The sequence below is a fragment of the Thamnophis sirtalis genome, unplaced genomic scaffold (assembly GCF_051295495.1).
Source record: "Thamnophis sirtalis isolate CommonGarterSnake01/CBP01778 unplaced genomic scaffold, rThaSir2_p1.2 scaffold_7, whole genome shotgun sequence".
NCBI classification, from domain to species: domain Eukaryota; kingdom Metazoa; phylum Chordata; class Lepidosauria; order Squamata; family Natricidae; genus Thamnophis; species Thamnophis sirtalis.
The window spans coordinates 73,927,395-73,943,564 of NW_028261387.1; the positions used below are offsets into that span (position 1 = coordinate 73,927,395).

The 16,170-nt window shown below is 39.2% G+C and overlaps 1 protein-coding gene and 1 long non-coding RNA gene across 4 annotated transcripts; both read right to left on the reverse strand.

The window, feature by feature from the left end:
- Window positions 1-5,527: 5,527 nt before the first annotated feature.
- On the reverse strand, window positions 5,528-6,688 carry LOC148044725 (uncharacterized). Its single transcript, XR_015697359.1, has 2 exons — window positions 6,573-6,688; window positions 5,528-5,729 (listed from the first exon to the last, which is right to left on the reverse strand). It is a non-coding gene; the product is annotated as an uncharacterized LOC148044725 (long non-coding RNA).
- Window positions 6,689-9,418: 2,730 nt separating this feature from the next.
- LOC106551509 (oxidative stress-responsive serine-rich protein 1) lies at window positions 9,419-16,103 on the reverse strand. 3 transcript variants are annotated; one of them, XM_014069629.2, is made up of 4 exons: window positions 16,021-16,103; window positions 12,055-12,175; window positions 10,653-10,751; window positions 9,419-10,258 (listed from the first exon to the last, which is right to left on the reverse strand). In XM_014069629.2, the coding sequence occupies exons 2-4, from the start codon at window positions 12,129-12,131 to the stop codon at window positions 9,571-9,573; spliced, it is 864 nt and encodes a 287-aa protein (XP_013925104.2). In that variant the 5' UTR covers window positions 12,132-12,175; window positions 16,021-16,103; the 3' UTR covers window positions 9,419-9,570. The 3 variants fall into 3 exon arrangements, with proteins under 3 accessions (XP_013925104.2, XP_013925105.2, XP_013925103.2); XM_014069630.2 differs by lacking the exon at window positions 16,021-16,103 and adding an exon at window positions 12,370-12,638; XM_014069628.2 differs by lacking the exon at window positions 16,021-16,103 and having other exon boundaries at window positions 12,055-12,239.
- Window positions 16,104-16,170: the final 67 nt, after the last annotated feature.

The following is a 16,170-nucleotide window of genomic DNA, read 5'->3' on the forward strand; positions in this document are numbered from 1 at the left end:
GAAAATTATGCTGTCTGGCTAAGTTGAAATGTAATTTTGTAAGATTTTTTTTTATATATATTCAGATTTCAAGCTCTGTATAAGAATGATTGGGACTCCAGTTGCATGAGCTTTTATGTAGGAACTTCTCAACAATATACTCTCAGCCATTGCCGGCCATGCAAGCTAAATGGAATCTCCATGCTTAGATGCAATGTATCATGAATTGGGGGGAGGAGGAGAAGAAGAAAGAACTAAGAATAGTTATTTCCTTAATATTTAATATTTAATATTAATTTCTTCAAAACCTCTGGAGGCATCTGACTCAGCACTTGTAGAATGACTTTCATCTTAACTAAAAAGTGAGATAATTGATATTATTAATGTGGTAAATACTAACTGTATTGCAGCCATAGTTAAACTATATGAATCAAAACTGATAGGCTGGTCTTTTAAAAATACCTGACTTTCTAATAAGCAAAGATCAAAAAGAGTAAAAAAAAATACTGGGTTAGTCCTTAAGTGAACGATCCTCTCATTTCAAAAGTACTATTAATGCTCATACGTGCCTGGGGAGGATGGGGGTTGTAGTCTAATATGGCTGCACTAATCAAAGAGAAAGAGAATGTTTCTCTTTTTCTGACCAGTCCATGTCTTATTTCAGATGCAGAAGGGACAACCTTCAGGGCTTGGTTTCAACAATCAATCTTAATGTCTGCTTAGTCATAACTTGTTTAATCCCAAGTTATTCAGGACTTATTTTGTGCTTTCGAGTCACTCTTGACTCCTAGAGATTGTGTGAATTAGTCCCTGCAGTTTTCTTGCCAAAATCTTGGAAATGGTTTATAATACAATACAATACAATAGCAGAGTTGGAAGGCACCTTGGAGGTCTTCTAATCCAACCCCCTGCCTAGGCAGGAAACCCTATACCGTTTCAGACAAATGGCTATCCAATATCTTCTTAAAGACTTCCAGTGTTGGGGCATTCACAACTTCTGGAGGCAAGCTGTTCCACTGATTAATTGTTTTAACTGTCAGGAAATTTCTCCTCAATTCTAAGTTGCTTCTCTCCTTGATTAGTTTCCACCCATTGCTTCTTGTTCTACCCTCAGGTACTTTGGAGAATAGTTTGACTCCCTCTTCTTTGTGGCAACCCCTGAGATATTAGAACACTGCTATCATGTCTCCTCTAGTCCTTCTTTTCATTAAACTAGCCATGCCCAGTTCCTGCAACTGTTCTTTATATGTTTTAGCCTCCAATCCCCTAATCATCTTTGTTGCTCTTTTCTGCACTCTTTCTAGAGTCTCAACATTTTTCTACATCGTGGCAACCAAAATTGAATGCAGTATTCCAAGTGTGGCCTTACCAAGGCATTATAAAGGGGTATTAACACTTCACGTGATCTTGACTCTATCCCTCTGTTTATGCAGCCTAGAACTGTGTTGGCTTTTTTGGCAGCTGCTGCACACTGCTAGCTCATGTTTAAATGGTTGTCCACTATCTTATCACTGTCTTACTCCTGGGACTAAAAGAAAGTGACTGACCTAAGACACTGATGGCTAACCTTTTTCTCATCATGTGCTGAAAGTGCACGCTCATGCGTGACAACCCACTTATAATGCCCACACTTATAATGCACATGTGACATCCCCATGTTCCCCACTTCCTGCATATGCATGCGCAACACTCCATGCACTTCCCCCACCAGTGGCACTTGCACATGCAACTCCCTCTTATGCGGCCTGTTTTGGGCCTAGCAGGTCTCCCTGCAGCCTCCTGGAACCAAAAAGAGGCCATGGGAGGGATGCCGCACCCTAGGGGGGGGGGCAGGGCCGTGGGAAAAACCATGTCTTCAGGGCCTTTTGAAAGTGTATCAAGGTGGGGGGGCAGTTTTATCTCTGTGGGGATGGTGTTCCACAGAGAGGGAACTACCATGGAGAAGATGCTTCTTTTTGGGCCAATTAGATGGATCTCCTTACTGGAAGGACCAGTGGGACTATTCAACAACTCAATTTAATTATCTATATAAATAAATAATATCCCCAACATCTCACTCTTTCGGGCCACTGACTTGGGGGATCCCGAGTGCAGTTCCTCCAAGGAGATGCTTAACAACTTCCACGAGGCTGACAGCCCCGGCGGCGCCGTCTCCCCCAACCATCCTCGCCCGTCCCAGCAGCCCCAAGTCCTGACCAATGGCAGCACCCACCCATCTCCCCACTATGCCCAGACTGGGCCACAGCAACGCGTGGCCGGGTACAACTAGTTTAAAATAATTTAAAAATGATTTTAATTTTTGTTCATTCACATTTCATTTTGTCCTTCTTTTGGCATAGTTTAATGATTTTATTCCACTATTTCTTCGATATTAGTATAACTCTTGTCCCGCATTGAGTTGTCCTGTGAGTTGGCCATGGCGAGTTGGCCAAGGTGAGTCATCCCACAACAAGTTGGCTGTGGCAAGTTGGCCCTGGTGAGTTGTCATAGACCCCACAGGGAAAATATATGCATCACACATGCCCATGTGGACTACCAGATACCCCAGGTTAAAAGATATTCCAGTGAATCAGAGAAACTGTGATGAGAAAGTCCCAAGACTATGAAGAGCTGCTGCCAGCCAATATGTAAAATGCTGGTCTGGATGGACAACAATATAACTAATATAAATCAGCTTCCTCTACCCAATTCTAACATAGAAACATACAAGTAGAAAGCTTTAAATAGATAACTGCTCAGCTTAGGTCTTTGGGTCGACTTTACCCTGCCTATGGTCAGGTATCAGAATAGCTGCTTTCTAGAGTTAGGGAGCCTCTGCTGCTGAGGTCAGAATCTTCTTGAAGCAAAAGAAAATATGAGTGAGAGGAGACTTGAAAATCTCACTTGATAGCTAAATTCTTAATCCAACGGAACAAAATAAGCCAACAGGAGAATCTACTCAAATATCAGAGAGACATACACCCAGAATTGGGGCATTCATAGCTGTCTTGATCAGTATTGCTGGCTATCCACTGAAGATCATTCCTTATTTCCGTATCCATATTAAGAATTCCTGTACTCTGCTGAAATTTCTTTTTGCCATTCTTGACCTTCTTTTCATCGATCACCTACTGATCTACATATTCTCAGGTCCAAGAATACCAGAAACTAATCCACTGAATTCTTCTGCAGCAGGAGGAATAAGCATCCATAGAAGTTAGAAGGAAACTAGTCAAGGCATCATACATCTATGTCTATCAGATGGTGAATTTGACATTCCTGTTTTTTTCTGCTCTTTAAGTTTAGTTTTTTCCTTTATTTGTATGCCGCCCTTTTCCCTGGGGGGACTCAGGGCAGCTCACAATTCAGAAGGGTGGGGGGGCAAGACAAACAGTATTCCAAACATGGAGACAATACAACATATTAAAAGAAAGCACAACAGTCACACAATTCGGGTGGGGTTAAAATCTTAACCCCAGGCCAGCCAGGACAGCCAGATCTTTAAAGCGGCGCGGAAGGATTGGAGGGTGGCGAGGGTCCGAATCTCCACGGGGAGCTCGTTCCAGAGGGTTGGTGCTGACTCCTGAACACACAGACTGCCAAATTTTATATCCTGCAATCCTTCCAAGAACTCAAGGCACCATGCCCACCCTTCCCCAGTACATATTTTTATTTCCCCCAGTAACCTTTGGAGGCAAGGGTTAGGCTAGTATTCTCAAATCTTGATGCCCTTCAGATATGTAGGCTAATTCCCAGAATTTTCAGCAACAGTCAGGTTGGCTGGGGGATTCTGGAAGTTGAATTTCACACATCGTACTGCAGCTTCCAGCCTTCCCCATTGTTATGCCTCCACTTGTTTCAGAATGACAAATTGTAATAGGGAACAAGACACATTGGCTCCTCTGAACAAGTACAAATTACTGTGAAGAATCAGTCATGATGTTTTATTGCTATATGATTTCACACAGAGTGAAACTAGTCAAGGAGTGTTCTGTGACTGTAAAAGAAAAGTGACATTTCCAAATGGCAGTTGCAAGGAACTTCGGATTAAATCAGAATTTTTGAGCCTAAACTTTGCCATGCATTGTCTACCAGAATGAAAATCTTCTCTTCCAGGTAGGCAGCTTTCTTCATGAGCATGAAATAGGACAATCGTACTTTGAATTCCTGCACAGGGACAGGATACAACCTGAGATTTAAAAAACCTGTAATCAAGAAACATTTTTAAAGTCTTGTTACTTGCAAGTTTTGTGACTTTAATAAAATGGCAAAAAAATACAGTAGCTGCATAGTCAGAAAGATCTCTGGCTTTTCCATAAGGATATACACCACTGCACAGAATAAGGATGTACAATGATTGCTTAACCTAGGAATCCCCAAATTCTTCAGTTAATCAACTGCTTCATGAAGTTTCAGATTGTTCACTTACCATTTATTTTTGGAAAATAATAAGCATTACTTTAACTAATAGTACTAAAAATAACAATAGTATTGAAGAATCCCATCAGCCTTTGGGAGTCAATATTGATCACTTTGGTGTACTCTGGCCCAACCTATTTCAAATGCTGCTCAGGCATTTAGAAAACCACTGCATATATTTGACAATTTAAACTGGCGTTTTTTGTTTTGAAAGATCTGATGAAAAAAATCTGGTTTCAAAATTCAGAAAAAGGTTAAATATTTGAGTGTTACCTGGTCTGATATGAACTATTATGTTTTGAAGCAATTGTTTTAAAGCATGGAATGAAGTTTAAAAGGATATGTTGAGTTGGAAGCATTGCAACTGTCATCAGAAATAATTTCTGTGATTACGATGAATGTTTTACCTAGAATGTGATTTTTTATTTCCTTTCCTTACATTTTCTTTTCTTGCACCTCTACCCGTTCTTTGTTCTTTTTCTTTTTCAAATCTCTGTAATTTCAAACCACCTAATTTTGGTATTCTCCTAGGGGTATTTTTGTTTGTGCCCTTCCATTATCAGCACAAATATAACACAAATGTAACAAAGACAACAGTAATAATATTGGGTTTCTGTCGTGATGGTCTCTTGTGACGAGCCGATTGACAGATAATGGAAGCAGTTAGCTTCCTCCCATAATTGGGGCATACCAGGGGTTGTCACACTAAATATATACCTTCTTCCCTGGCTTCAGCTGATAAGGAGGAGGACCTGTGGCTTAATGGCTAAGACGTCTGCCTAAGATGTAATACAGCACAGTTTCGAATCCCAGTAAGGATATGGCTAGCTGATGAGAGCTAAATAGCCTGAAATAGATCTATACTAGTCTCCCTTTATTTATTTATCAGCACGCACACACACACACACACATATATATATACATACATACATATATACATACATATACATACATACATACACATATATGCACATACATACATACATATATATATAAAATCTGGGTATAAGATTTAATCTTCCTCTCTCCTCTGTAGGAAAATTGGAATAATTTCCTTATCTATCAGATCTCTGAATATTGACCTTTTTTAAAATACCAGTTGCTGTTCTGGATAAATTATTTGCTAGAATAAAAAAAAACCCCTCAAAGCTCCATCTAGTGGTCCATTTATTGAACATTCTGTAAAGTGTTTGGTTTTAAGCAATCATTTTAGTGACCTTCTGTGTGTTGCCAATATTCTTTACTCCATGAGTCTAGTAAATATTAAATCAGCATTGAGAAGGATTTAACCATCCAAAAGGAAGTTCCATTGTATTCTTGATTCTGACGCTGACTTTTCTCGCCCTCTAGTCCTAGAATGGGGGGGAAAAATAAATCTAAAACATTATATGCTTCAAAAACTCCTTTTAAGTAGTATTGTCTTTTAAACAGTGAAGCAGAAATAATGTACTCATTTTCAAACTCTCTTATGATAAGTACATATGTGTCATGGCCCCATCGGAGCCAGGGTCTGAGGCAGAGGAGTGGGAGCCTGGGCTGACAAAGGGGGATGGTGCATGAGGAACAACCTGGAGACAAAGATGAACCAGTCCCGGGCGAGTAGGTAGGGAAGAGAGGGTGCAGGTTGACCGAGGAAGGGGAGAGATAGAAAGGGCAGACAGCAGAGGAGCTCCGAAGATGAGCAAATACCTCCCCTGCTTAATCTCTAAGCATGGAGAATGGAGAGGAGGCAGAGTCAGCACAGGGTGAATCAACTACTCATGAGAAGGGCGTCCCGCCCCTCCTCAAGAGATTCACCTGGAAAGTAGAAGTTAAGGAGATGCCGTGAGGAGGGGCTTTTGCCAGGAACAAGTGTTTGTTTTTGGATCACGCTCCCTTGTCTTTGAGGACTGCTTTTGCCTTCCTTCGAGGACTGTTCTTGTCTTGCCCTAGCCTTGAAGACTTTGCCTTCAAAACTGTCCTTGTCTTATACGCCTGGACTTTTGCCTTGTGGATTTGCTGAATAATCTATGGGCTGTTATTTGGGGGACTGAGGGTGGAGCCTTACTGGTCAGTGGAGGGCCATTTGTTTAACCATTCCCAAGAGAAATAGAGAACTCTCTGGAGGCCTGCTAACCGTGACCACTTGGGTCATAACAGTATGGTTACCATGGTTTCAAGTTTGTTCTCACAGCAATACACCTATTCCATTATACCTGTAGAGTCTTCCTACAATGCAGGAGAGGTTCAAATATGAGGAGAATCTGTTAATCAAAAGTAAACCAGAAACATTAATTGCATTCTTTATAAAATTAAGGCATATATGTATGTATATCTACTTAAGATAAATGGAACACCCAATATTTCTAATATTGACATATAGCAAATGGTACATATATGTATCATTTAATAATTTCAGCATAAAACAGCTACTTCTGGTATGCATGCAATGGATTGAATTTTCATCATCACAAGTATTTATGTATGGGGATAGAACCAACCCCCACGTTGATTTGCAAATGCACAATCTGCAGGGAAATTCCTCTATTCAAAGGTTTAATTGAAGCAAGCCACTATACTCAGAAACAGCACTTTGTTTCAGGGGAGGTTTTTTAAAGACGTTTTGCTTCAGGTAGGGGCCAAATAAGCAAAATGAGCTAGCCTATTTTGCAATATTTCCATCGTATATTAATGGATTTATCCTTATGCTGCAAGGAAACCCTCATATTTCTTAAAGTTTTCACTTTTTTTAATTCCATGGGATGCCAAGCTTTGTTCATTCAAATGGCTTTCTTCAAAGTTCTGCAGAATAAAAATAGATGTTGTACAGCGGAAGTTTTTGCTTTCTGTTCCTGGAGGCACCTAGATAGTTCTGAGGTTCCTTTTATCTACTGGCTTATGGCTTATCTAAATGCTTTCCGTAACTAGTTTTAAGGACAAATGAACTACAAAATCCATAGCTAGCACACATTTGTTTTAATTTGAAGATGTTATTTAATATAGTTAATTACAGTGTCTCTTTTGAAACGCCCTAACCTAAAATGAAGAGAGGTCAAGACTTGCAGGAACCTAGTGAGAAAGTAACTGTATTACGGGTAGTCCTTGACATAGAACTTTAATTGAGCCTGGAATTACAGTTATACAGTTATAGAAGTTGAGTCATGGGACTGAACCAGATTTTATGACATTTTGGGGTGTGAGTTAAGTGCATCTGTGTTCATTAAATGAATTCTGCAGTCATTAAGTAAATGGCAGCTTCCAGCAAAAAAACCACTGAAAATTGCAGTCTTGTGACTGTGGCATGCTGTAAACAGCTCTAAATGCAGAATGGTTGCTAAGTGCCCAAAATTGGATCACATGATTGTGGGGGCATCCATCAGAACTTAGAAACATCGTAAGTAGTTCTGGGGAGGTCCATTGTAACTTTGAATGGTTGCTAAGTGACCGGTTGTAAGTCAAGGACTACCTGTACAGTTTGAAAGAATTCGTCTTCAAGGATTATCATTATAGCAGTGCTTAAAGGTAGTCAATGGCTCTTTTTATATACCATGTTAAATTGTTTGTAGATAGGACAAGCATGCCATGTGAAGTCATAAAACTAGGTTAACTGACACAGCTACAATCCTAGCGAGCTGGATTTAGCCCCAAACGACCCAGTCCATTCGGGGCTAAACGAATTCCTTTGATGAAGTAACTTTAAGATGTTCTGTGAATTTAAAATTTAACCTACTATTCCAACAGTCATAATTGAGTTCTAGAAAGGTGTTATGAAAGCAGTGCTTCTTCTGAACAGTTTATGTAATCCTTTATGATTCCCGTGACCACATGGATCTTGGTACTGAAAAAGAGGAAAACTATGTGGGAAACAGTCCAACCTATCCAAACCTAGTCATGGTTCTCTCAATCCTATAGTGCCATAACAACTTTTCTTCTTCCAATTGGGAACAATAAAAATGTAGGAAGTGAAGCAGAAAGGGAGTTTCCTGCCTTGTTTGTGGTACCAAATAAGACTGAAAACATCAGATGACTGATGAAGCCATCCAAGATCATGTGCTGGGGCAAAGATCACTCAATCAACTGAGAGCAGTTATGACTAATTTGCGTGTGTTATGCAAACAAGGCCCAGGCCAGCTAATTAAAAAGATGAGCTCACATATTGCATTAGTCTATATATTGGTGGCTTAGTGTGATGATTACACTTAACCACTATGGCTTATTAAAAAAAGAAAACTATATAAGAACTATATAAGCTCATTGTTGGATGTTCAAGAAAAACTTATATTTACCAATGAAATATTAATCTGATTAAAATCAACTTAGGGGTATGTATGTTTTGCTAGAAGCTGATATATTAAGGAAAGTTAGATCAGAAAAATTATTTAGGAGGAAATATTAACAATGCCAAAACCTGTTTCTTTAAAAATTGCAGACTCATATTCAATCCTATACAAGAAAGTGCACAAAATTATTTTAACTTTTCACTCATCTGAAATATCAAACTAGGGCAGGACTGAGTACCTTTTAGGCTTGTTGGATCTATTTTTGTTATCATCATAAGAAATCCAATCGTTTAGAGATGGTTACAAAAGACATGCTCGTAAAAAAACCCCAGGATTTTGGCTTAGCATAACAAGTTAACCAATCTTATACTAGCAGAGTGTAAGTTATCTGCATAACCACCTGAATTAGAAATTTCTTTTCATTATCAGAACTGATATGAGCTCAAAGTTCTCTCACAAAAACATCCACTCCTGTTCAGCCAAAGCATTCTTCACTTTAGAGTGAGAAAACTCTATTTTTGGGGGGGAAAAATACAAAAAGAAAGAAAATCCTTGCAAATTTACTGCAAATTTATCAGTAGATCTGATTGTTTTACCTAATTTGGTAAATTTAGTTTGAAATCTACAGAATTTGCTGCATTTTAGGAAAACTCTTATTAAAAGACAAACCTTGTTTGAAGTTTTTAGGAAACTAAAATTTAGACTGTATCAAGAGAACAAAATTTTTATCCAGGTACATTCTTAAACCATCCGATTTAATCCAACGCACCTTTAAACATATATCGTCTTTTTAAACTTTATTTAAAAAACTACATTATATGGTGCAAATAAACATTTGATCAAACACGCAGCATTGACAATGGACACATTTCCATCTACAGCACTGAGGAAATATTCACTACCACCACTGAATTTTAAACCCATGATTCTCATCTCAAGTGTACATCATCTCCGCCATGTGAGACATTTTCTTGGGAATATATAAGTAATATTCCATATACCCAGAAAGATCTTCAATAGTCACATCATCCACAAAGACTCGAGCTTGCTCCGAACAAGACCGGACAGAGCCAGACGAACCTGTACTAGAAGGTGATCGATTTGGTAAAGATTGTGAACGCACTTCCAGGACTGCCTTTTCACACTCTGATAAGACGCTCCGCAAACCGGAAAAGGAGTATGTTTCTATTGCTTGCCATTCTTTGTCCATGTATGGGCACTGCTTCTCATAACTCATCTTGGAGAGAGACTGGAAATCTGAAGGCTGGCTAGGATCCAGGCTGGTTTCAAAGGTCAAAGAAAAAGTATGGCATTTTCTTCCTAAATTCTTGGAAGGCTGCTCACCAGTACATGTTTTCTGATGTCCTGCTCTGCTTTTTCTGCAGTTGCTGTTGTCTAAAAGGGGGCACCTCTTCCCATTTAGGTACAGCTCTTCTGAAACTCTAGGATCTGGACTGATTTTATTCTTTGGAGCATCAATCTGACTTTTGTGTTTCAGTTGGTTATTTACAGAAGATGCTTTCATGCTGCAGTATGTAAACTTTGGGGGGTGAAGAACAGGAGATTTGGAACGCCTGCGTCGTTGTGGTCTTGTTGTCCCTTTCAAGGATTTCCGTGCACTTCTGTAACAGAAAGCAATAATGTTAGCAGAAACTAGAATATATTTCATTCTAGAACATATGCATTTTGTACTAAATTATTTGCTCTCGTTCTATGGATGAAGTAATTTCATGTCATGTGCCTTGACTTTTGTCCATAAAAAAATCAAATTGAAAATTTTAAGGGTTGCAAATATATCTAATCAGAAAGAAATATTATGAACAGTTGATGTAATTAAAATAATCCACTGCATTTCTTCCAGTTATTTCCAAATAAATTCTCAACTAGACAAGATAGAAACAAAATGCAAACAGAGCGCTGTACAATAAGCTTCACCCTAAGTTTTACACATTTATCTTAGCCAAGTATTGACACTTTAAAAAGAAATTTCAAACAAAAAAGGGTAGTTTTCCTTACCGGTGCCAAATCTCTCTTGAACAGACAATTTGATGCCAGCCTCCATCAACAGTTGCTCTGCCTGGAGTTCGCAATCCTGTTCCTTCACTAACAGAAGATCTGATTTAAGGAACAGACAACATATTAAATGCTATTCTGTAAAATGAGTAAGAAGAAAGTGGAACAGGGTACAGGTAGTCTTCAACTTAAAATCATTCAGTCAGTGACCATTGCAAGATACAGCAGCATGGCTATGACCAATCTTCAGAGTTCTACTCATCTCAGCATCTAGATGGTCACATGATTGTGATCTAGATGCTTGGGAATTCCTTCAATTGTTTACCAAGCATATCACGATGATGTGATTGCCATTTCCAAACTTCCATGATTGCTTCCCCAGAAAGTCAGTAGGAAACTGGGGATAAGTCTCATGGCTCAATAAAGTGAACATCTAGTACTTAAAACTGATTAGTGCTAGAACCGTAAACAAATCATGCAAGCCCAACTATCTGGAACAAATACTTACATAGAACATTTAATGACAGAAACATTATCATAAAACCATTTATGACATACAGGTAGTCCCCGACTTACAACAATTCATTTAGTGACCAAAGTTACAACAGCATTGAAAAGAGTGACTTATTACTGTTTTTTCACACTCCTGACCATTGTAGCATATCCTGGTCACATGATCAAAATTTGGACATTTGGCAACTGACTCATATTTATGATGGTTGTAGTGTCCTGGGTCATGTGATCATCTTTTGCTACATCCTGACAAGCAAAGTCAATGAGGAAGCCAGATTTACTTAATAACTGTGTTAGTAACCTAATAACTGCAATGATTTACTTAACAGTGGCAAAAAAGGTTGTAAAATAGAGCAAAACTCACTTAACAATTGTCTCTCTTAGCAACAGAAATTTTGGGCTCAATTGTGGTCGTAAGCCGAGGACTACCTGTAATACAAAAGCCATAAAACATTTCCTGTACTGATGTTCAACATGGGCTTTTTCAAGGCAGATACATCTCTGAATGTATCCCAGTTTTCTGAGTGAAGAAAGTACATTAGAAATTTGGTCACTGTTGAAAGCATTGAGGAATTTGGTAAGGAAGTATCTCCGAAAGGATAATGCAACTGGTCAGAGTTTGTGTAAAAACAAACACAAGATCCTGAACCAACCAAGTGATCCATGCATATCTTACACATATTTTATTACTTGAAGTCAATGCTAGGGAATGAAACCTCCCAATATCCACACTAGAAACAGCATTTTCTGCAAAATCTAGAGTAAGGCAAACATGAATGATGAGCTCTGAAACTTTGTTCACTTCCAATTTTAAGCTTGCAAAAAGAAAGCAATACACCATTAAAAGCACTAAGGCCATAAAAAACAATAATTTTAAGCAATTGTTACCTACCCAGTTGGATCCACTCTCAACTTTTTGAAAGCTGTTTGCAGGCTCTCTTCATCTCCTTCTTTAGCTTCTGATTCCATCTGCAGGTTGTTAGAATGCTCTTCTGCCTGCCATATAATGAATGCTAACAAGAAAAACATACTGATATTGATTTTATGTAGATTTTTTTTCCTTTTGTCTAATCATGTTGGATTTTTGGAGACTGCCTGGATAAGACCCTGCAGATTTTTCAGAAGTGGTTGCCATCACCTCCTTCCTAAAGCTGAGAGAAAATAACTGGCCCAAGATCACCTTCATGCCTAGGGTGGGACTACTCACGTCTCCCAGATGCTTAACCACTGCACCAAACTGTCTCTCGTTTAGAGAACAGGAACTGCAATAAGCCTATAAAAATGGTATACATTTAACAGAACTGCATATTATATAGACTCCAAGGTAGACTGACTTTCAAGTCACCTTTCAAGTTCCTAGCTATTTCACAAAAAAAATCCTACGATCAATTTTAACTGTTACCCATGCCATCAAAGAAGCCATTTCTTGCAATACCTTGAAGCTTTTCTCTAAACAAGTGTTTAAATATGCATTTATAATAATTTATAAGTAAATTATCTTTTGCATATTAAGACAAAGTATTAAGCCGTTTAATATGGAATGAGACTGAAAAATTGTAAATGATTGAAAATATGATACCTATCACCAACCAGAAAGGTTCGAATCTTTGGAAGAAAAAATATTAAACTTTCATTATAAAACTTGAATGCCATAATGAAAGTATAAATTTCTAACTGAAATGCATCAATATATACTATTATATAATGCTGATTACTACTTTATATATCAATTTGCATAGAAATGTCTTTTAGAATCTCTTTATATAGCAGCTCAAAAAATAGCAGAATAAAAATGGTAGTTGGGAATTAAAAGAAATTAACACAACATAAGGGGCTTACAAGGTCAGACCACACTAGATAAGAGACCCTCTTTATTAGGTTGGATATAGGCATCAGTGAGGATTGCTGCTCATTTACCTTCCTCCCTGCAGCATTGCTGTATGCCTGCCTGTGCTCCTGGGTTGGCAGGCTTATGCTTCTGGGAGACTTCAGCCTGTCATCTCAGGGCTTAAGCACTGAACAGTTCATGGCAGCCTTGGATCAGCCCAACTCATTTGTGCTCTGACTTATCCAGGGGGCAACATAATGAATCTGGTGTTTGCCTTGGGGAAGTGGTGTTGTGATCTGCATTTGCGGGATTTGATGGGATGCTGTCCCATCCTGCAACGAGTCCGCCCCCACACATACACACTCAGATGTCTCATGGACCTAGTGCAGTTTCAGAAGGAGCTTGGGGGCTTTCCCCAAAGCTGACATTTAGTTTGGCAGATGCCTTTGTTGCTGTTTGGAACAAGCCTATGATGGGGATGCTAAGCTGAATTGCACCTGTGTGGTTAACTATGCTTGCATTTATTGGAGAGACCCATGGTTTACTGAGCAGCTATAGGAATGAAATGGTACAAGAGATGCCCAGACCACTGCTAGAGGAAGGCAAAGAAGGAAGTTGACTGAGAACATATAAAAGCTTATATGAGGACCTATCTAATAGCGAAAAGGGCAGCAAAACATGCTTATTTCTCTGTTGTTATTGCATCTACAATAGCAGCCCAGCAGCTCTGTTTCAAGTGACAAAGTACATCTTAGGTAAGGAGCTGTGAGGAATATTCTTGGACTCTATCAATCACTCAACTTGGAGTTGAACTCTGCCTAGGCAGATCCTTTGGAAATCAACAAGGTCCTTCTGGCTTTAAGCTCGGCCAGCTGTTTTCTGGTAACCTTTTTGGTGCTGAGTGCCGAAAGTGGCCATGCACACGCATACCCATAATGCAAAGCACACACCCCCTCTGCGTGCAACCCGACCCCTGCATGTCCTGTGTGATCAGCCCCTTGCACCTGTGTGTGACTGCACGCATACTCCCCACCACTGTGCACGCACGTACATCTCCTGCATGTGCCCTGCTCCCCCACATATGCACAGCAGAGCCCTGAAAACCAGCTGGCCAGTGGGAGGTGCGCATGCATATGCGGCAGAGCTGAGCTGGGGCAACAACTCACATACTCGCAGAGGGCTTGGCGTACCACCTGTGGCACATGTGCCATAGGTTCGCTATCACAGTTCTAACATAAGAGTACCATATTTTTCCGAGTAGAAGACGCCACTTTTCTCCTCAAAAAAAGAGGGTGAAAATCTGGGTGTGTCTTATACACTGAATACAGCATTTTTGCCTTCCCGAAACCCTGCCCCTTTTGCAACAATGGCTGTGCATAGCCTTTAGGAGGCTTCCAGAGTGCTCCTGGGGGCTGGGGAGGACAAAAATGAGCAAAAAACATTTTTGCCCCCCCCCCGAACACTCTACAAGTCTCCTAAAGCCTATGCATGCCCCTTTTTGACAAAAAATGGGCCCGTTTTCATGAAAAACAGGCTGTTTTGGGGAGGTCTGCAGAGTGCAAAACCTTTTTTAAAAAAAATAGCCTCTTCAAAATCTTGGTGTGTCTTATACTCCGGTGCGTCTTATACTCCGAAAAATATGGTAGTTCTGAACAATAGACTAGAGCTGCCTGTATTTACATCATAGATGGGACAGAATAAAATTCATCTGACTGAGGCTTTGACAAAGTGTAATGAAATCCACTCATCCACTTTTGGAACATTCTTTTAAAGGAGTATATCAAAATCAGTATTTAATCTGCTGAACTGATAAGGCTACACCAACCTAAATTTTACTTATATAGTACTTTAGTACTTTCATTCAGAGATGTACATTCCATTATGTAGTTAAAAATAAAGTAATGCTATGATTACTACAGAAAATCAGTTAAGATTTATCAAGCTCTATCATTTGTTTAACTCTTCTCTAGAATAATTTAAAATTATTCTAATTTTAAAACTTTTTACAAGAAATTATCTATCTATCATAAATATGTAGATATGTATAGACATTGCCTATGACTATTAATATCTAATACGTGAATTATCTTATATAAAACTACAGATGTACAATAAATACACAAATACAATTCACACTTAATTCAGAAATCAAGCAATCAGCAATTTGCAAGAATGATGGGATACCATTATAGGTGTTTTATACCATAATACTACATTTTTGCTGTTTGAAATAATTTTAAATTACAGTGATATATACAACTAATAAGTAAGTCTCATAAGACTGAGGATCCTCTGAAAAGCATTAAACTGAATTATCAATTCAACAATGCCAAATATTATACGAATGCTCTAAGCAATAGAAAAATCTTGTTTTAAAGGATCAGAAAAAAATCTTATTGAATATCTGGCAAACAAAATTGTAACACTTCACAAGGGAAATATTTTTGGGGATAACTCAATCTGTATGCCTGTGTTGCGAATATATATGTATATTCATAGGAAGGGCGGTTGGAAAATGTAATAAATGCATTATTTTAAAAACACTAACATTATACAGTCTAATTATCATTTGAATTCTAGGATAATGTTGGGGTTAGGCCATTCTGCATGTTGTCAAGTGACCAAGACTTTTTAATGTTGAGTCACTACGGAAGGTAAGGGCGAAAACGTGTCTCCTAACCGCCCAAAACGTTCGCCTTTAAGGCGCCATGAAACTTCCGTGGCAAGGAAACTCCAGAAGGGACGGTCACCGCGGCTTCTGACGACCCGGAATTCGGGCTACGTATTAAATAAGAAATCCGTCCGCGCACAAACTAGTAGAAATGACGTAGCTGAAGAAGAGGCCCAGCCTTTCACTTTCGCCTCTTCGAAACGTACCTGCCTTGAAGGGAGAAGGCGGGGGAGACTAAGTTATCACTAAAAAAGAAGGCAAATCAATTTATCCAAATGGAAATAATAATTGGGGGGAAAATCCTCTCCATTCTTTCCCCTCAGAATGATCGAATCCTAAGAAAACAAGGGCCAACTTACCCGACAAAGCGGACTCAATCAGTCCAACGAGCCACCGCCGGAAGTGAACATAAAAAACAACAGGAAGTGACGGTGCAGTGCGCGTGCGTTGAAGGACCACACGCCTCTCTCTATCGCCGCTCTTCGCATTTTCATCCGCTCCTGGTTTGC